We start from the raw sequence: 21,730 nt of genomic DNA on the forward strand, positions 1-21,730 counted from the left end.
AACCTAAATGCGGCGAAGGTGCGTTGTTTGAATTCTTGGAGGAGGCCTTTGTCCAGCCAGTAGTGGACTTCATTTGGCTGAAACGAACGAATGAATCCAAACTTGATGAGTTACTATAGTTTTGTAGACAATTTTTGAGGCAAGTTAACAACAATTGACGCATTTCTACTTACACAGGTGACTGAATTTCAGTCGACAACATTTACGTATGGCTCATTAAATCCTGTTAAACACAACCTGCATCGGAACATGTTGATTGGCGGTCGTTACATGAAACGACAACATAATGCATGCGTTGTCACAGCTGCATTGTGTCCGCTAGCTGCAAAATGGAGAACAGATTGCGTGTGTACACAATATAATTAATATCATCTCCGAAAGATGGAAACGCTTATTGACATAGCGAGTCTATTTTAAAATGAAATGGAATTTAAAATCTTTAATAGATTTCGATCAGAAGGCACTGAATATCAAATTAATAAGACAAAGGGAGGGACCTTATCTTTTGAGGTAACAATATTTTAAAGTCATATTATGAGAATGTAATTTATTGCTCTTATTGAAAACCTAGTTCGTTACCTAGGTGTTCCGACCACAACAAGACCTTGGCCGTCGCCATAAAAATAGTATTGCTGCAATTACGCTTTTAAAACCCCTCACATCTCCCGACACTATACTTAACCCTTCTAGTGTAAGCAAACAATAAATCAACTTTCAATATAACAGATACAAATACCATTACAGTCAGCACCAAATAGTTTGTGACACCCAGAAGCCAAAAAGTTGTTAACTTTATTCCAATCATAACAAAAACGTGTTGCGAACTTTTTGGCTACTTTGGAGTTTGGAAGTCACGAACTCTTTGACGCTGACTGTACCTACCTTGGGTTCTAAATTCAGTGAGACCTAATGATGTCACTAATATGCATTGCCGACTTTGCCTGTATACTTGTGCATAATTTCATGTCCAATGTCTTTGAACTGGGTCAGCATGTGCTCGTGTGCCTCCTTACAAAATCGCTTCATTAACACAGGATTCTTATGATGGACATAAGAGAGGTAAGATTTCTTTCATTAAAGTTTCAGTGGGGTCACTAACGGGACTATTCCCACCTCTCGTTCCCACCACTGCAACTCCTGTGTAGCCAGGATCTACACCTTGACCGCCACAAAAACCCAACCAATGAAGGTCAAGTTTGTCCCGGGGGAAAGTTAAACTGTCATTGGACCCGCAACGAAATTAATCAGAAGAACATAGCAGGAGTTCACTATCTTGGGGGTATATTATTGGGGTCACTATCTTTCGTAAAAGTATTTCTATCTTTTCTTTTCTTGTCTTGTGGTGTACAATAAAGTGTGATCCATATACGGCCTGAGTTCTGCCTTCTTCTGGAGACAAACTTCGATCTGCGAAGAATAGGCAATACCAATTAAAAGCTTGCTTATACATGGAAGGCTCAGTTGCAGTTGGAAAAAGAGAGCTCTAATGCTCGGAAACATAAGAAGAGCTTTGGTGAGAGACGAAATCAAAGATTGTGAGCCATTAATTATTTTAAACAAACTTTGGTACGTTTAGGACTATACAATCAATGTTAGAACACAGTATTGTTCATAGCCACAAAACAAAATCCTCGTGTTAATGCAAAGTTACGGAGACAGAGCACGATGTGCCAATAGGGTCAAAAGACGAACGCCCTTTTCAAAATTGCGACAGACCGAAGATCGTTCTTGAGTTCGATTCTTGCCGTGGAGACACTTAGAAAGTGGCGCAGGGCCGCTTTCGTTACCGTGTAGGCTTACCTATGTGGTCAGGTGTTATGTTATTCTATATGTTAACGCCCTAGTGACGCCAGTAATCCGAAACATTGAATCTCTTCATTGATTCTCTTTTGTCTCCGCGTACTTTTTGTCTTAAAGGTTTATTTATAGGACCTTAGCCTAGGCGCAGACCACCGACTTTTAGTTAGCCGATAGTTGGGCCCGATTTTAATTTGTATGAAGAATCGGCCGATACCAAATCGGTGTAATGTGCGCATTTTCATACATGTCCATCATACTGATTAACAGCCCGAACCAACTACCGGCCAACTAAAAGTCGGTGGTCTGCGCCTAGGCTTAGTCACCTACTGGTCCTTCGTTTTGTTGAGCTCCTTCTTTCTCTGAATTAATATTCGCGAGTCTGATTCACTTCATTGCAATTCCGATGAGTTTAATTCGATGTCACTAGAGGTACCTGTGTAGTTAGGATTTATTTTGGCCTATGTTCAGTTCTGAAATGATGATGATAATTATTACTTTAAGGGTCCATTCCATATACCATAATTAAGTTGCTGTGGCGAAAACCAGAGGTAAGAATAGTCTCAGGAAATAGAGGCCATCAAAATAAATTATAGTTTACTTGCAAGTTACTAAAGGGCCATTTCAAGGCGAAAGTGAATAGGCACTTACAGGGCAGATATGTACCATCCTACACTGCATCTCACTTAACAGGTGTGATTGCGGTCAAATACCTGCCTTGTCTTGCATAAAAAAAATTGTGGCATAATATTATAAGTATTAAGGTATTCTTGATATTAAAAGTTTCTTACAACATTTTAAGATTCCTTGCCTTCGCAAACATTAGTACTGTCAGTACTACAAATACAAATATATTTTATTTAAACAAACACACCATTTGCACATATACCTACATTAAAAATTCAATTTAAAAAAATGTGGTAACTTTATTTAGTAAACAAACATTACTAAAGTTAGGATTGGCATGATTAATCTATAATTACACATTTTTCCTTAATGTGTTACATCATCAGGTCAATTAACTTCCACTGCAGGAGCATGACATGTGCTTGCAATAGGAACCTACTTAGGTACTTCTTATCCATTCATTCAATCACTTACACCAGGTAAAAGGGATTTATAGCAATTCCTTCTGCTGACGAGACAAGGATCAAGATACCTCATTTTCAAGGCTTAATGTGTTGACAAAGATTGCCAAGTTGCAGAACTCATTAAAAAAAACAATTACTTTTAAAACAGCAACAAAGTAAAAGGAAGTAATTCCACTCACTGTTAAAACTCATCAATCATCATCAGTTTAGATTAGACACAGGATATATAGGTACTACTGTACGCCTAACTCCCCTGAACTCCCCCAATGATTTCCAGATTGGACAGTAAACATCATTGCTATAGTAACACTATCCAGTAGCGGCGTAAGGGGGGGGGGGGGGCGGTCCGCCCCGGGTGCCAGGCATCAGGGGGTGACAAAAGTCGCGCAGATTAGTACTCACTGGCGCATCTGCGTCGGTAACCCAAAAATCCTGGGGGGCACCAGACCTGACCATTCTGGGGTGCCATAGCCCCGAGCTATATATGGAGGGGGGGGGGGGGGGGGGGGGATGACCGCCCCGGGTGCCAAGCCATGCTACGCCGCCACTGACACTATCTACGTGTATTGAATGAAGATGATACTAATTAATCATGAGACATCTATGTCTCGGCCCCCTTTGCTACATCCTAACTCTAGCCACATTAAATAAAACTCTAAAATATAGACAGAAATGAGGATAAATTAAGAAATGTTTAGAAGGTATTTAAGTTATGGAAATACATCATGCAGTTATTCATACAAATAACATATAAATCATGCTTTGTAAATTGTACTTACAAAAATCCTGAACCGGTAAATTATCTTAAAGCTTTGTAGTCTTTTTCTTCACCCCAAACCCCAAATCCACCCACAACAAAAACATCAACAAACGAGTCAGATGTTTTACGTCAATGTCAAACCACAGACGTGTCAAACTTTACATACTGCCAACATAAAAATCTTAAGTTGTCAAAAGTCTTCCGTTCCGTTTCACGCTTTTACTTTACGGCGCGCTCACAAATACCTCGTAACGTTATTCATATAACGCTATCATTATTGTACAAAGATGTCTACAAATAAAAAACCGGTTCTCTTTGAGGAAAATGAAGAGGCTTTTCTTAATCATTGTTGAGTGAATCAATGAGTTGATACCTAAAGTATTAAAAAAACAAACCAATAAAAATCTCATGTTTTTGACTTCTCAGCCAGCTAGGTATTCCCCCATTGATTGCATGCACGATTTATCCCATGGTTATCAAATTCAATCAATGTTTATTGGGACATCCGCAAGTAGACTATGAAATGTCGACTAATGCATACAAAAAGTACCTACCTACGGCTACACAACAATAAAAACAAAAGCACGGTAATAATACAAAAGGCTGCTTTTATATTGCAGGATGGAAGCTTAAAATCAGTTCCGGGCGGTTTTGTTCAAAAACTGTTAAGTCAGTTATTTCTGTATTCTTATTAAGACTGATAGGGCTTTTAACATAAACAGGAGTCAGTGTCCTGATCCTGAACAAGAGATGAGAATGGTGATTTTAATGTTTGTATTTTTTTCTTTTTCAGTCAACAACATGGTTTTGAAGATTCGATAACATCAATTCATCCAACATGCTAGAAGTACCAGACAATGTGAGTATCATTTTAAATAATTATCTTGCTACTGATACTTACTTAACTATTGTTAGGTAAGTTAGTAGAGCCAGCATTATTATTTATGATTATTGGAGTCGATACCATCCACCCCGGTCGTCGCGCCCGCCCCGTTAACGGGTCAGTTGGGAAAAATGTTTCATCGACCCCGGTACCCGGACCCCGTCCTTTAACGGGGTGGGTGGCACTAAGTATGTCTAAATGCCACTGATGATGCATAAAAGGTACACTCACATAGGTTAATACAAGATAAACGTGTCGCGCAGCTCGCGCTGGTTTGTTTTCTCCGCAAAGACTGCAAAGAGCCATAAGTTTTTTATGTGCGTATGCGCAGGCCTTATCACACAGTCACGCAGCCTCACGCACATAGCACGCTCGTTCTATCTGGAAATATGAATACACCTTTAGCTAACCAATTATACCTTTCGATTGATAAATGATTAGAACGCTACCAAACGGCCAGTAAAACAAAACTGTCCATACTAATTAATTATAACGTCTACGACGATTGCCAGGCCAAACCTCACCTTAGGGCCAGTGCCATAAATCTTAAATTGCGTCCAAATATGTATTTCAACGCAACCAATCCATTTAGATAATAATAGTAACATTAGTGACTTGACTTTGGTGATTGGAGACCATCCAAAGCGTTAGTCCTCACCGTCCCTCTGTGCGATTAAATTGCGATTTTAAAAACATCTGCCCTTATTATTAAGGTAAATAATCGTGTGGTTGATTAATGTATCATTATTAACAATTTTGTGCGTGTTTTAGTGTTACTGTAAAATACAATGGCCACAGTCACCAAGAAAATTTGTAAGCAACAAATCTATTGTGAGGTTAGTGAAAATTACCTACTGTTTTGTTTATTTAGTAACTTTTATAAAACTAAAAAAAACAAACCAATTAGAGCGACTGATATAACGTTAAAACTTACTAATAGGTATATTAATTTATTTATCTTAATTAAAAAAAACTCGAAAAACTTATCCCGCTTAGGTAGAGTCACTAACACGTCACATAGAATTGATTAAATTGCAAAAAATCAAATTACCTAGCTTTCACAAAGTAAACAAACGAAAAGCCGTTGTGACGTAGTAGGTAGGCATTTACACAGATATACAGGGTGTTTGGTGTGGCATTTATCGATATACTTTTATCATTTACAAAATAGTTAATGAAACAAATTCACATTAAATTTGGCAATCGATTAATTTATTTTAATAAAAATGGATTACACATGTATGTACACATATTGAAATACCTAATGAGTAATGATGACCATTTGCACAGCCATTTGATAGTAGTCGTTTATAAGTTACATTTCATAAACAAATTACTTAGGTAGGTATACCGATTTATAGAAAACCTGTTAAATATTTCAAATTTTTTGGTAGTTTTGCAATTTTGTTTTGTCGGCCCCGTGATTCTTCTAGATTTCGGTGGTCGCCAAGTTCGAATCGGTCTTAACAGTTTACCTGACTGTTAGAAAGTTATTCAAATGAAATATCTTATGTTTGACCCTACAAACAGAGGTCTTATAAATTAATCAGGACTTCCTTATGATTAGGACGATTGACGCTATCCGTCGACTGGTAGGTAAGTAAGTACTTACCTGACAGCACACTCATCCATCATGGCGTCTGACATGACTGTTACGAAGGGCTTACCCTTCAAAACATAGAATCATACTTAGGCTGACATGCACTACCTAACTTTGACCGTAACTATAACGATAACGGTGTCTTTTGTATGGAGTTTGACAGATTTTTGACGTTTGTCAAAGTTAAAGTAAAATGGTGAAACCTTGGACGAATTAACCACGTCCAAGGGTGAAACCCAGACTTAATGGTTGACTCTATCTGGGAACAACAAGAGATTATACAATTTGTTTTTCTTACTTGAAAATCAAACCCAGGACAGCTGGAATAAGAAAGTCGAAGGCTCTAAATAAAAAAAATCAAAATCAAAAATATTTATTCAGTTTAAACCACAAGTGGCACTTATGAACGTCAAAATATAGTAAATAATAAAAAAAGAAAACCGAAACTCTAACCGAAAGACTGCAATCTTAGTGTACGGGCACAGAATACAAATTAGGGCATTGTGTCAGAAGGACATCATTTTTGGTCCATCTTACGTTTAGTAGAACCTTTCAGTAGGTACACCGACCTAATATTAGATTGATATCGAAGTTGTATTACCGAACAACAAAGTAGTAAATGTGTCATCATTGATAAGAGTCTTCCGTAAACATTTAAGTAGGTCACGTAGAGCAATTAAGATGAAAAATTCGGTTTGCTCAAAAACTGTGTCGCACCTGTCTGCACCGCACACAACTGTACCTACCTACAATGCTATCTGAACTCAAATATTTACATGGTACATTGGTTCCGACGTTCCACCCAGGGTTGACAGAGAAAATTGCAGTCACGTGAAGCTGACATATTTCCCTGTTTTCAAATATATTTTTATCGTTTGCTGTGGAAACACTTAGCTCTAAATGGTACCTACGGTCTGGCGAAAGAGAAGTCTGTGACCGTTCAATTTTCAAACCTATGTGTAGTGCACATAAAGTAAGAAAGTGCTAGTAATACTAGGCCTAGAAAGAATGAAAGCAGGAAAAAATATTTACTTTCACAAAAAGTAAGGAATTTACAACAATAATGTGTATCCCACCGTGTAAAAAGGCTTATCTTTTATCACAGAGGCTTTTATCATGATAAGTAGCATGTCAAGAAAAGGTTAATTAAATACTTATGTAGAGATCTCTAGACCGCTAGACGACGTTGTAATCTCCCAAATTGTATTGCTTAATTAAGTAGAACCTGTAGAACTCCTAACTCCTTCCAACGGACTTGTCTTATCAGATAAGGCCTGAAAATGCTACAGATTCTGTAACTATCTGTCACTCATGCGAGCACTTTCAAAATGTATGTGGCATTGATCTTAATTCCTTGTTCAAATGTTTCTACCCAAAATACAGGATGGACTTAGTTTCATTTTGGCTGCTATAATTTGGAATCGTGTCGATATATCATTAATGGGTATCGCTCTTCATAGACTTCGCAAAATCCGTTAATTTCAGCCGAATGACGTCCACTGCTGGACAATGGCCTCCCCCAAGGATTTCCACAAACGCGCGGTCCTGCGCCGCCCGTTTCCAGGCACCTCCCGCGACCTTCACCAAATCGTCGGTCCTAGTGGGAAGCCTGCCGACATCAGGCGCGGATCCAGCCCTCAAAAAAGGTTGTGGGCACAGCCACCAAAAATTTAGCAAAGTGAGAGTTGGATTGGAGTAGGAACTCACTCACTGTGCGTGAGTGAGTTCGTACTCATCACGCTCGATTTTTTAAAGGCTCATCAGTCAGCCGTTTTTATCATCAGCCTATCAATCTTATCAATAGATCATAATTAAAACAAACAAATTAGGGTTGTGGGCATGCCCACAGTGCCCACAATGGTGGATCCGTGCTTGCGACATTGCGTCTTCCGGCTCGGAAATTGTAATCTGAAAAAATCTAAACAATCTAAAATAAAATTATTAAGAATCACAAGTTTAAATAAATGAAGAACCTTTAAGGGCAGCCCTACGATCCTCAAATATTCGCTACCGTATATTAGGTCCAATGTTAATTAGCTTTAGTTTCATAAACAACGCAGTCAGAGTAGGTAGGTGTTGAAGGTGTAGAGTGCATTCGGAAAATTCCAGTGAAATGGAGTGAGGGTAAGCGCAGAATTTTTATTCAATTTAACTGAAAATCAGTATCCTATAAGACAAATTAATTAATATCCAAGTGGTAATTTTTTGAAAACCATTAAATTGATTTTAAATAAACAGCTAAGAATTTCAGAATAATAGATTAAAATTCAACAGACAGAAAAAATATTTTTTGTCTTTTCTAGATGCATTGTGTAAAATTATAGAAGTTTATGAAACTGTAACTGAAACATTGTTGCTTCCGCCGAGTCTATTTTCACTTGGGAATGAGTATAGTTTATGCAACGTTTTGTTATGGTTCAGTAAACCGCCATTTAAATGTTTGTTTATAAAAAAAGTAAGACATTATGTTTAAAAAAATATGACAAAATTTATCCATTCAAGTTGCCTCACTTTTTTTAACGCGTACCTACTATATCTTTTTTAAGTTTAGTACCAATTAACCTCCTCATTAAGCGTAACTAAGAAACAGAACTAATTTTATCACGAAGTATTAACTATTTTTCATTTAATGTGCTAGAACAAAACGTTATTAACCCGAACGAAATCAAGGAATTTCAAACACAGTTTATAATATAAGTACAGGATAAGAAAGCAATTAAATTCAAGCTAGATCCACCCTGTATAACGAAGGACCTGCTACAAAACAATGTGCAAAAAATCAAGTTGGTAAGTTAAGCTCAACATTGATTATTTTATTAATTACTTTAATTAACTTTCATAAAAACAGCAAGGAACCTACTGGTTTTCCCAAAGGTGATCTAGAAACCAATTTTAGATGAACAAAAAAACATTCGGTAAAAATTGAGCTTCGACCCGGCTACAAAGTCCACATTATGACTGTTACAAAACGGGTAACGATTTGCCGTAAGCATAGAAGATAGAAGTCAAAGCGCGATCTTTTATACGGTCGAACGTGTAATGCCGCATCAGTCGCCATTTTCCGGTTGCGGCGGTAGAGCGCGTCGAGTGATGTCCACAACTTTCCCGCCAAATTTTCGCGCGGTAAATTCTAGGACAGAATCTATGGTTTCGAAGTTTTATTTTTTTATCAAGTTATTTCATGCCAGTGTGGAGTGTTAATAAAATTGAAAAAAGTAAAATTGTGTTGAGTGATTACTTTTATTTATATTTTTGAAATAAATAAAACTATGACTTGAATGTGAATGTTTGCTGAATAACTTAAAATGATAGAGGTGGGTTTGGCAAGGCATTGGTCAAAATACATTGAGTTTGGTTTTTGAATGTACCTAATGGTGATGGGTTCCTATAACAGTGAGTTTGTATCGGAAGTTTAAAACTCAAGTGACATTATATTAGTTAAGTATCTAAGTAGGTACCTACTTAGTAATTAAGAAACACCTTACGATAAAAAAAAGTTTAGAAGTTGTTTAAAGCTTTATCTGTAAATTCTAACAATACCTGTTCTTAAGTTTCTGAATCTATCTTGTAAATATTATCTTAACATTTAAAAAAAACTTCCGAAATTTAAAACCTGGTTATCGTTACTGATTCTAGGAAAGAAGGTCCATAAAAAAATAAACGAATTCGAAAAACCTGTAGTTACATTTAGAATAGAGTTGCCGCGAATAGTGGTTATAGCGAATAGTCGAATACCGATTAATCGCCATTCACTTTGGCGAATAGTCGAATAACTCGACATTACTATTCGACATAAAAACATTAAAATTATTTCTTATTTCTTCTAAGGTTGTGAGAAAAGAAAACAATAAAGTTAAAGAAATCTGTTTCATGTTATACATACCTACATAGTATGTAGTAAATTTTAGGCATGTTTTGAAGAATCATCTACAGGGTGGAAACAATAAGTGATCTCACTTGATTATCAATTTTGGATTAAACTTAATGACTTTTATACATATTGACAATTTGACATTATTTTATTGTTTCTATTTTGATTTTATTTGACTGATTATTAATTTACTACTTTATTATGACATTATTTTCATAATTTACTTGTAATTTGAAATTTAATTGTTCTATTGACATTCGGTAATTTGATTTAAATGTATTGTTTTATTTAATTGACTTGATTATTATTAAATTGACATTGAATTAACTATTATTATATTGACATGCATAATGATAACAATGTACAATTAGTCTTATAAGCGCTTTGGAATATATTCTGTTAGCTTGTAAGATGATTGAATAATAAATAAAAAAATAAATAAAAATAAATAAATAAATTATTTCTAAACTACACAAGATATCGAAAAACTGGTTACTGATTCTAAATTTGCTTCACGAGCTCTTTCGAACAGTACCAATAAAAGGTTACAAAATAAACTGGAACTATCCGAAAATTCAATGTTTCCAGCTTCCATAATAAATGTATGCCAACCACACAATATTAGAAATGTTTTTTCTTTTAATTAAATAATAAACTTAAAATAAACTCATAATTATGCATTCTTATCTAGAATTAGTTATGGCAAACATTAGTTTTAATCCTTACTTGCTATAATATTATCAAGAGATGAGTGCCTTGATTGTGGTAGTACTAAATTTATGGAAGATGGAAACATAGATTTTTTGGATAGATCCAGTTTATTCTGTAACCTATTGTTAGTACCGTTGGATAGAGCTCATGAAGCACTTTTAGGATCTGTAACCAGGTTTACGATATCTTGTGTAGTTTTTAATATTACGTGGCTTAACCAAATGTATGGAACCTAACAATATACAATGTATCCATTATGTGCAATAAATGAATTTTCGGATAGATCCAGTTTATTCTGTAACCTACAATCGATACCGTTTGATAGATCTCATGAAGCACTTTCAGGATCAATAACTAGTTTTTTTATATCTGGTATAATTTAGAAATAATCGAATGAGATCACTTATCGTTTCCACCCTGTATAGAGGTTACACTACATCGCATTAGCAAAGGCTGACAGAAAAATAAACCCATATGAATGGTGGACTTTGAGTACCAATAAGAATAGATTTCCTTTATTAAGTAAGCTTGCTAAACGATACTTAATCACACCAGCAAGCTCTGTTTATTCAGAAAGACTATTTTCCGAGGCAGGTTTATTTACGAGGAAAAACGAAACCGACTTGCTCCCGAACGTGCAGAAAAAAATGTTTTTTTGCACCACAATCTGCCTCTGTTGGATTTAAAATATTAATTAAAAAGCCTAACTAATTTAATTTCATGAATATGATAGGCACAGGTACATTGTTTTATTAGGGAAATAATAAAAATATGATTGTTTTTAACTCATTAGTTTTTTTGTTCACTAAAAGTTTATTTTAGACGACTATTCGCCGAATGCCGAATAATACTAGCTATTATTCGGTATTCGACGAATATCAAAAAAATGTCGAGTAATGCCGAATACCGAATAATAGCGAGTATTCGCGGCAACTGTAATTTAGAAATAGAAAACGAACTAATGGTACACTATTAGAGCGAAAAAACCGGTAATCAATTTTTTGGTTAGCTATTTTTACATGTGTTTTTTCTTCTATCGCGTCTTTTTTAGCTCAACAAGATGAACATAAAAACTTGACAATGGCAACAGTAATTTTTCACCCATTACTAAGAGTAATTTTCTGTCCAGTAAAAAATAAGATGACTATGAGAGAATTTTCTATGATCGCTTAGCGATAAAAGCTATAAATTGTGCGGTTTCAGTTAAATTTCACTTTAACTTGTCGTTTTACTGACAGTCCACCGGACAGGTGGATTTACCGGACTATACCAATAAATAAATAGGTGCGAGTCCAGTCGTGTCGAGATGAGGTTCGAATCTCGCTGAGGGCAAGTCATGCGTATGGGCATATTTTAAGCGCAAAATCTTGATCGTTTACTAACAGTATAGTCACAAAGTAAGAAATACTTAGTAACGTTTATTCTTTTCTACTGAATAAGTTGTTTAAATTTTTTTCTATAATTTAATTTCATGAAATCTTACAGTCACTTGAAAACAACACCTAATTTCTCTGTTACTTAATACATAAACGCGATATGCACGTGCATTATGCACATTATTATGTCTTAGGGAAGTTAACCATAATCTTATAACCATTTTTGTTTAATGCGGTTTTCCTATGATATGGCAAAACTGGTTGGCAAGGTGAGAGCTTATTGTAGAAGTTTATCATTTCACCATAACTTTATGATGTAGCCGTTTAATATAAACTTTAATTTCCGCTTATCTAAGAATTATTACAGATTAGCCTACTTCCACTTGGAAACACATTAACTATGATGTTATGTGTGATTGAATCTCTATCCGTTCGAAAAGTAAACAATACATGCAGAACCTATCTGTCAACTTTTATTAAACACAATTGACAAATAATAGAAATACAAGTTAGAAACAGCACAACTTAGGCTGCATTATCACCAAGAAGCAATCTCTTCCAGACATAGGATAGTATAGAGACATAGATATTTCCATCTTCGATGATCCATAAAATACCATCCATAAAGTACCTACCTACAATACACAATAGATAATTCTGCGTTTCATAAGTTGCATTCTTCGCTCCAGTCTCGTTATCAATCGTCAAGTGTCCAATACCACACCACTTCCTTGCCAAACAAAGTGTCAAACATGCGTTTTTTCGTATAGTGTTCGTAATGTAAGTGTGTCTACAACACGCAAAATTTTCAAAATTTCTGTAACTAGGTACTTATTTGTGAAAAAAATCCCTCCAAGTTGTTCTGTTTCAATGCTTTTCAAAGTCCAGTTTAAAGTCTGCTTGAAATTGCTGAAATATTTAAATCTCTAGCTATGCATAAAGCAATGGATAAGATAAAAACTAGTTAAGTCTAGCTAGGCTTTATTTAAACGGTAATATAAACCAGTTAATAACTGTGGCGATAAATACTGGAAATGTAAAGTATCAATTAATTCGGTGAGACTAAACCAGTTAATAGACAGATGAGACCGATACCAACAGGTTCCCACTATGTGACTAGCTGAATACGAAAATAACTGCAATGAATAATCTTGGCCCATAGATAACTCGCGAATGAATTAATGTAAAACGATGTTTAAATATTTATTCGGGTATCCTTCCGTTTGGCCAAATTACTTTTCGCCAAATTTCACTTCGCAAACAACTTATCGCCAAAGTTTCATTTCCCAAATGAACTTTTAGCAACTGTACTTTTCGCAACTAATTCATTTGGTCAAATTATCATTTGGCAAAATTTTACTTGGCAAATGTTTATATAGCAAATGTTTTATTTTGCCAAATATTATATCCCAAATAATTTGTTTGGTCAAATTGACACTTCACATACTTACCCACCGTTACCCACAAATCAAAGCATAAGGCAGATAGATGATCATGGTTTTCATAAGAATTTTATGTAAAACAAAGAGATTGCAGAAAATAGTATGGTTGCAGAAAGTAGGTATCGCAGAAAATAGTAGGTTAGGTTAGGTTAGAACAGTGACCCTTAACGCGCGAAGGCGAGCGAAGCGTGCCGCGGCAGCGGCCGCCGAGCGCTAGAATCACCTCTATTGTTTAATGAATCATTTGGAAATTTCGATAAAAAGAATGAAATATGAAAATTAATTTAGAACAAATTTTATATTATCTACCCACTAAAGAAAATAATAACCACAAGCTAATTTGTAGTCCATTCTATGCGACAATCAAATTATTTTGTAAATAGTTTATCGTGAAATATTTTTGCCAAATGAAACATTTGGCAAAACATATTTTGCCAAACAATAATTTGCTAAACAATAATATGCCAAAAACGACATTTGCGAATTAAAAGTTTGCAATAAGTTGTTTTGCCAAATGAGAATTTGCCAAATGAAAATTTGGGAAACGTTGTTTGCGATGTGATAATTTGGGAAACATTTTTTGGCCAAACATTAGTAATCCATTTATTCGTTTCATTATCGCTGTTTGACAGCAGCCTCCGCTAGTCACGTGACTTCCATCTAAACAAAAGATGAACGCATTTTTTAATTACGACAAAGGGTCAAAGGGTTCGATTTTTTTTTTCAGAACTAATTAGGCACAGCAGTATGTTTTTACTGTGTTTAGTAATGTAATCTGATAAAAATACTTTAACAATCACAAATATTTGAACTGTGCAAACAATAGGTACTTTCCGAGAATTTGTTAGTTTCTGTGGTACATTTTAAGTATTTGTATTTTCACAACAATTTCAGGCTTTAATCAAACAGACTACATTTTAATTATTTTTTTCAGGACTAATTCTTCATTTTAAGCGCACAGAAATAAATAAGTACATAGGTGTACAATATTCTGTGCAAGTTTTAAAAAAGGTAAAAGGTTCAGTCAGAGCGTCTAGTAATGACGTAAATTTTTTCGCGGCATTAATAATTATTATTTTCTGAAGCGTTTATGAAAACGAAGTGGTTTCTGAAGAATCGGAGTGAGTAATCTGCAATATTCTTGCAAAGTACTTACGGAAAATTACTTTAGACAATTGTTCGAGATGATTGCGAAGTGGATGGTGTTTAATTTAGAAGTACTCAAATAAACGTTTGAGGTTGCATTATTTACCTATTTACACGAGCACCTTGTGATGTACCTACTAGTTGTAGTTAACGCAAACTTACTACAGTTTAAATATCATAAAAGTAAATACGTTAACTAAATTAATAAAACATTGTGTTGTGAGCGTGACAACTGGCAGTTGTTGGTGTGTAATCATCCGAAAAAGGCGCGTATTGTAGTAAACTCGTGTAATTTTTTTATGTGATACCTAGATGGCAGACGAGCAGACGGATTGTAATATTTGACGTTTCGCGTAGTTTACATGACAGATCGCATCGCTAATCAATTGACTTCTTCTGTGCGCACTGCAGCTTCGTATAAGCGCGGAAAAGTGCAAATATTTTTCCAGTGAAACTTTCAGGTAGGCCTTCATTTACCTGCGTGCTAGTTCTGTGTTATTTGGCTATATTAAAATTAAATATTTTTGTTTTGACTGTGGACTGGGTTTACTAATGTAATCTGATAAAAATTACTCATAACAACTACAAATATTTGAACTGTCGGAACAATACCTTCCGAGAATTTAATAGTTTCTGTGGTATTTGTATTTTCACAACAATTTCAGGCTTTAATCAAACAACTTTTATAATACGACTGCGCAACGTAAAAAAATATTTTGTAATTAGGTAATTTAATAGTTAACTATTATGATGATAACAAGGAAATAACAATAAAATATGTGAAATAGTTATTGTAAAATTTTGTAAGGTTAACTGACTAGATATTGTTGGGTTTTTAAGCAAATGATAGTTTTGACCTAAGCACGTTAGGTAAGTTTATTTTGTCAGAAAAATAACTACAACCTTCTACGCTATGTACCTACCTACCTAACTAGGTATAATGTAATGAATCTACCTAACAAAGTAGTCATTCTCAAACCTAAGGTGTTAATTGCAATTTATGTGTAAAACACTAAGTTCTTTCAAAATGCTTAATTAGACACGTATAGCGATTCCGTGATTCCATTCCTTTAGCAGTGACACATAATGTTTCTATGGGATTTTTTTCCAAAAAAGCTAATATAAAAATAACATAATTTTAAGTAGGTACACACGGTCACAGTGTTAACTATCCATTTCCGTTTTTGCTCTCGCTGTCATCAAATGGTGATTTTTTGCGATAGTAGGGAGACGACATGACTAGCAATGGGTAGTTAACACTGTTGCCGATAGTAGGTACATACTAACATTTACATATCTTTTCGTTTTATAATTAACTTTCGTCGCCCATTTAAAGTTTTTTCAACGGAATGGTCAATGGAAGGCTCAGCCACAGCTCAGTGGCGCAGTCGGCCGGCAAGCTAAGAGTCGGAGGTTCATCAATTCCCATTTCCCACTTGAAGCAATATTTTTGCAAACTGTAAATGATGTCTGAGATTTATATTAAATGCAAAATCCTAACAACAATGACAATAAGGTTGTGTGTGAATAATGTTCGCATTTAGTAGAAGATTACATTCAGTAATCGCTATAACAAATATACAGAGTGACTGTGAAGTGATTCATAATATCAAATAGGTGTTTGTTATTTAAATAGTTTACTGTTCTACTATAATAATACGCATGTACAGTCAGCGTCAAATAGTTCGTAATCGTAACGCCCAAAGTAGCCAAAAAGTTCGCAACACGTCTTTGTTACAATTGGAATAAAGTTGTGCGAACATTTTGGCCACTTTGGGTGTCACGAATTATTTGACGCTGACTATACCTACTAGACATAATAAAAACTTGTTGAGTAGTTAGTCATGTCACAATTTAAGTTAAAAACTTGAGTTTTTTGTAAAGTACTCAATAATATTTGTTTAAAACGTAGGAGCGTTTTAAACAAATATTCGATCATCGCACGTGACTGGAAAAATCCATTCATAAACATTATTGGTACTAGGATTAAGATTGATGGAAAGGACATAGGTAGTCGAAGACAAGAAGCTGGGTTCTATTCTCCGTCCAATCCAAATTAAAAGGGGTGTTTGTTTTTATTGTGTGAGATTAGGAAGACCAGAAAGGCTAAAACAGTGGATCTAATATCTACGATACAACGAAAATATGTACTTAAGTAGGTACCTACTTAATGTCTTCTTTATTCTTACAAAAAGCTGTAATTAGAGATTTTTAAACAAATCTGCAGAAAATAATTAATTTTAACAAAAGACAACGAATTTTTTAATTTTATTGTCATTTAACGGCACTTGAGTACGTTAAACTTAGCAAGATACGTACTCTGTACCTAGATTGTGGTGTGTGTAGTTGTTTCTCGTAAAAAGTGCAGTCAACTGGATAATAACCAGTCTACACATGTCCGTTATGATTTATCCATAACGTATGATTACTGATAAGCCATCAGTCATGACGGTGGCCAATGTCAATGATGCCTCAATCAGTTAAATTGCCGCTGTTGGTGTATTTCCCACGCTCGCTTTGACAATGTCATGGGCGAGAGTTCATACTATTTATTGCCATATTTTAGTAAAATATTTATTAACTGGACATAGTTATTTAATTTTAGCGTTAAGAGTTGCATCTCAAACTCAAAACACTGGTCTCTCAGTTAGAAGAGCAGTCGCCCGGCAAGCGGAAGGGCGTGGGTTCAATTCCCGCCTTAGGCAGTTCGATTTTTTCAAAATATCTAACTGGACAGACTAACGGTCATAAGCATTCCCAATTAGCTGAGGCGGATACCTATTGAATGGCGTTAACTAATTTCGGTAAGACGCGTTTTGCAACAAAAGATCTTCTAACAAGTTTTATTAAGTAAATAAATAAATATCCATGCACATTTACACTGCCCCAAACTTAAGGAAAGCTTGTGTTGTGTACCTGGTAAATAAACAGATACAGTGTTCATTGAATATGGTTAGGGTATAGCAAAGGGGGTCCGAGACATAGCCGAATTTTCGAGCGTAATTTGTATGGCGCCGACACTTAGAAAAATTTCGACGGCTTTAGTATGGAGTTTAGACTTAGCCGAATTTTTGATCGTGTTTTGTATGGAGCTGGGACTTGTAATATTTTTCGCTTTCACTTAGTGTAGCAAGGGGGGTCTGAGAACATAGCCGAATTTTCAAAGGCATTTTGTATGGAGCCGAGACTAGTAAAATTTTCGCAAATTTATGTCCGACTCACACTTGACCGTTTTTTGAGGTCGGAATATTATGGGCCTAGGTGCCGGACGGGGCTCTTAAGAGGGTTCAAAATTCCATTATTTTTTCGATCCGACGCACCGTTACTGAGATATTTGCAGTTTTCTAGTCTATTAATCTATGTATGAAAGACCATTATCCAATTGCGTTTACCCCGACTCGCCGTGGTCCTTTGGCCGTGGTACTTATCTGCCCGATACTAGAGTGTAATTCCAAAGCCGGAGGCGCGGAGGGTGAGCAGCCTCCGCCCACTGTAACAAGGCGTAGTCACCCGTGCGAGCTGGAGCGGCTGAGGCTGGTCGCCGGAGGCGACCAGCAAGCCGAAGCTGCGGAGGCGAGCGTGGGTGATTACGCCTTGTTACGTAAGGGCGAAGAGGCTGCTCATCCCGCAGCGCCGGAGACGAGGAAATCCGAATTAAGCCATCGCATTACGACGCGCGGCGTAAACAATTTGCGAAAATTTTTACAAGTCTCGGCTCCATACAAAATGCCTTCGAAAATTCGGCTATGTTCTCAGACCCCCCTTGCTACACTAAGTGAAAAGCGAAAAATATTACAAGTCCCAGCTCCATACAAATTACGCTCGAAAATTCGGCTATGTCTAAACTCCATACTAAAGTCGTCAAAATTTTTCTAAGTGTCAGAAAACCTAATTTTTTTTCAAAATTTTTTAAAAATCAGTCTATCTTTTTTTGATCACTATGTTATTTGCTATTTTCGAAAAAAAAAAATTAAGTGTTATTTTAATGGACCCCCTTTGGTACTCCCGGACCTTGAATATCAAAAACGTGCAGCAAAATATTTGTTTTACCTGCGTTTGTTTACCAGGTAAATCAATGCGCGTATTGTGGAAGTGTAGGTATATTTGCCCACAACTGGAATCTGGCGCCTTAGATCTGAGATGCTTAGGCTATTGCAGAAAGGAAGTTAAGAAAGAAACTTTACTCACACACAGAGCCTTCTGTCTAGTTCCAAACCACGCGAAGCTTATAACTTTAAGGCATCATCAAATCATCAGTCATTTAGTGCTATCGAAGCATATTATCATAGCCCTCTCTAATTTACCACCTTGGCTACGAGTAGAAAGAAGCCTGATTATGTTCGCATACTGGTGCTTTAGTCTTCTTTTACGATAAACAGGGAAAAAGTGGAGGTGCATGGTCCCATTCTACTCTTCCCGAACCACACAACTACCACTATAGTAGGTACATGAGTACCTACAACTAGGAGGTACAACTACATACATAGCTTATGTAATTCTTTTTCTTTCCAGATATCCGAGGCGAGCTTCGTGACAAGCGTGGAAGAGTCGAACCGGGTGGACCAATGCACACAGACGCCACCTAGCGGGAAGGGCAAGCCTCGCACGCTGCAGAGGTACCATACCTCCGAACACCTCTACGAGAGGTCCCATAGAACTCGCTTTAAGCACGATACGAGACCCAAGAGCTTGGGGCTGAGTGACACGTACCCTCTCTTCGCCAAGCCACCGAGTTATGAAAGCCACCCAAAGTAAGGCTAGCTGTAAGCAACTTTTTTGTTTTCTTACAAAAGTATAAACTTGGCTTTGTTTTTACCCCACGTCCGATAAAGCGGGTCCTATACGACCTCTCGAAGAGGTATCACACCTCCGAACACCTCTACGAGAGGTCCCATAGAACCCGCTTTAAGCACGATACGAGACCCAAGAGCTTGGGGCTGAGTGACACGTACCCTCTCTTCGCCAAGCCACCGAGTTATGAAAGCCACCCAAAGTAAGGCTAGCTGTAAGCAACTTTTTTGTTTTCTTACAAAAGTATAAACTTGGCTTTGTTTTTACCCCACGTCCGATAAAGCGGGTCCTATACGACCTCTCGAAGAGGCATCACACCTCCGAACACCTCTACGAGAAGTCCCATAGAACCCGCTTTAAGCACGATACGAGACCCAAGAGCTTGGGGCTGAGTGACACGTACCCTCTCTTCGCCAAGCCACCGAGTTATGAAAGCCACCCAAAGTAAGGCTAAGCTGTAAGCAACTTTTTTGTTTCCTTACAAAAGAATCAACTTGGCTTATGTTTGTACTCCATGTCCTAAACTAGTACAGCACTCGGGGCGTAGAGTGAGATTAAGTACGTCAAACGCATTCCTTCGTTAAAAATATGTCGATTTTAGTTCTTGAAAGTTTCCGTTAGTCGCGCTGTATAATCCGTTGTTAATTAAACTCAAAAACAAAATGTTTCACAGAGAAACTAAATAAGTTTTATCGTTAAATACGAACTTATCACATTGCATAGGGAGTCAGTTCATTGTTTTAAGACACCTAAAAATATAAAGTATTTTTCTTACAACTTCACACAATGGATTTTATATACATCTTTGACACAATGTTAGTAGTTAGGTACCTAATGTTATCTTTATATAATTTATTCTTTGTTACTGCAAGCCACAAAGTTATATACCTAAATATTTAAAAATGTTGTCAATCAACCATCACTCAAAATTTTGCATTTATTAATTTAAAGTTGACAACTTTTAAACAAATCTACAATAAAAATATAAATCTATAGAATTGACGGTAGAAAACAAACACTATGCGTAAACAATTACCGTCAGTCAAATAAGGTCATAGCTACATAGTAAGAAAATTTCTCGTTGTAATAGAACGTAAACAATGTGTTTTATGAAACAAAGTCTGTTATAAATAAAGCAGTGTTACGTCAAGTGAACAAGGTTCTGGTTTTGCTTAGTTCTGTTTTACTACAATCGTTATAAAAATAATAGAAAGTAAGTGTTACTGCATGATTACAAAAACAATAGGACTTATAAAAATCTAAATTCAAGTGTATCAATATTTCATGGAAGATTAATTCACGAGAATTTCGGTCTTCGGTCAACGTCTTGTAATTGTGGTCTTCCGTATGTGTCCACTTAACCAACATAACTTACATAGCATTAATTAACTGGTATGAGGTACTTTTATATTAAAAGCTGCTTCCCCCGGGACAAACTTGACCTTCACTGGTTGGTTTTTTTTTATTGGCGGTCAAGCTGTAGATCCTGGCTAGACAGGAGTTGCAGCGGTGGGAAGTTGGGAACAAGAAGTGGGAATAGTCCCGTTATAAGCTGCTTGCCGTCATTAAAGTATACCAGACTGTAGGCTGCAGTAGCAGCTATAGATTTAAAAAAATCAGTTTCCATTGTACCTACTTAATTGTTTTTTTTATGCATAACAAGGCAGGTATTTGACCACAATCGCACCTGATGTTAAGTGGGATGCAGTCTATGCAGATTTTTTTATTTATGATAAAATAATGGTGATAAGGTACCTACTTACCTAAGTACCTATTCATGAATATGTAATTATTTATTACCTACTTAAGCTTACGCTATGGTTAGTTGCGGGATCACACCCCATTAGGGGAAATTAAAAAAGTAATGATAATGGGATATTTCTAGCCATCACAAAAATCTGAAAAAAATAGGTAGATAGGTAGCTTAATTCTTCACTAGAAACTGGTTATAATGCCAAATGCCCTCAACAGTATTTGAAGCTCACTGGTTTCGCCAATAACGTTTGAAGACTGTGATGTTTGAGCCATAACCTTCTGTCCCCAGGTTCAAAGTGAACGTGACTGACAGCCCAACGATCTCAATCACACCGCCCCACAGCCTAGACTACGCCCCCAAAGCGGGGTGGGGCAGCCCCAACGGCAGCGCGACCCCCAACGGAATGGTCTCCAGCCGGTCGGGGGCCACCACCGTCCTCCTGAGCCCTGGCTACCTGCAGGGCCCTTGCCAATGTAACGCGTCTATTAAGGTACGTGACTGACAGC

General features: G+C 36.4%; 2 protein-coding genes across 2 annotated transcripts in view; both read left to right on the top strand.

Annotated features, from left to right (window-relative positions):
- LOC135082466 (LIM/homeobox protein Lhx5) overlaps positions 1-21,730 on the top strand; it is a 369,539-nt gene that overhangs the window by 255,995 nt on the left and 91,814 nt on the right. The gene's annotated exons all lie outside the window — the stretch shown is intronic.
- On the top strand, positions 5,253-21,726 carry LOC135082467 (uncharacterized). The gene is made up of 3 exons (XM_063977262.1): positions 5,253-5,367; positions 19,190-19,293; positions 21,513-21,726. The coding sequence occupies exons 1-3, from the start codon at positions 5,320-5,322 to the stop codon at positions 21,724-21,726; spliced, it is 366 nt and encodes a 121-aa protein (XP_063833332.1). The 5' UTR covers positions 5,253-5,319.

Source organism: Ostrinia nubilalis, chromosome 21 (genome assembly GCF_963855985.1).
Source record: "Ostrinia nubilalis chromosome 21, ilOstNubi1.1, whole genome shotgun sequence".
Taxonomy (NCBI): domain Eukaryota; kingdom Metazoa; phylum Arthropoda; class Insecta; order Lepidoptera; family Crambidae; genus Ostrinia; species Ostrinia nubilalis.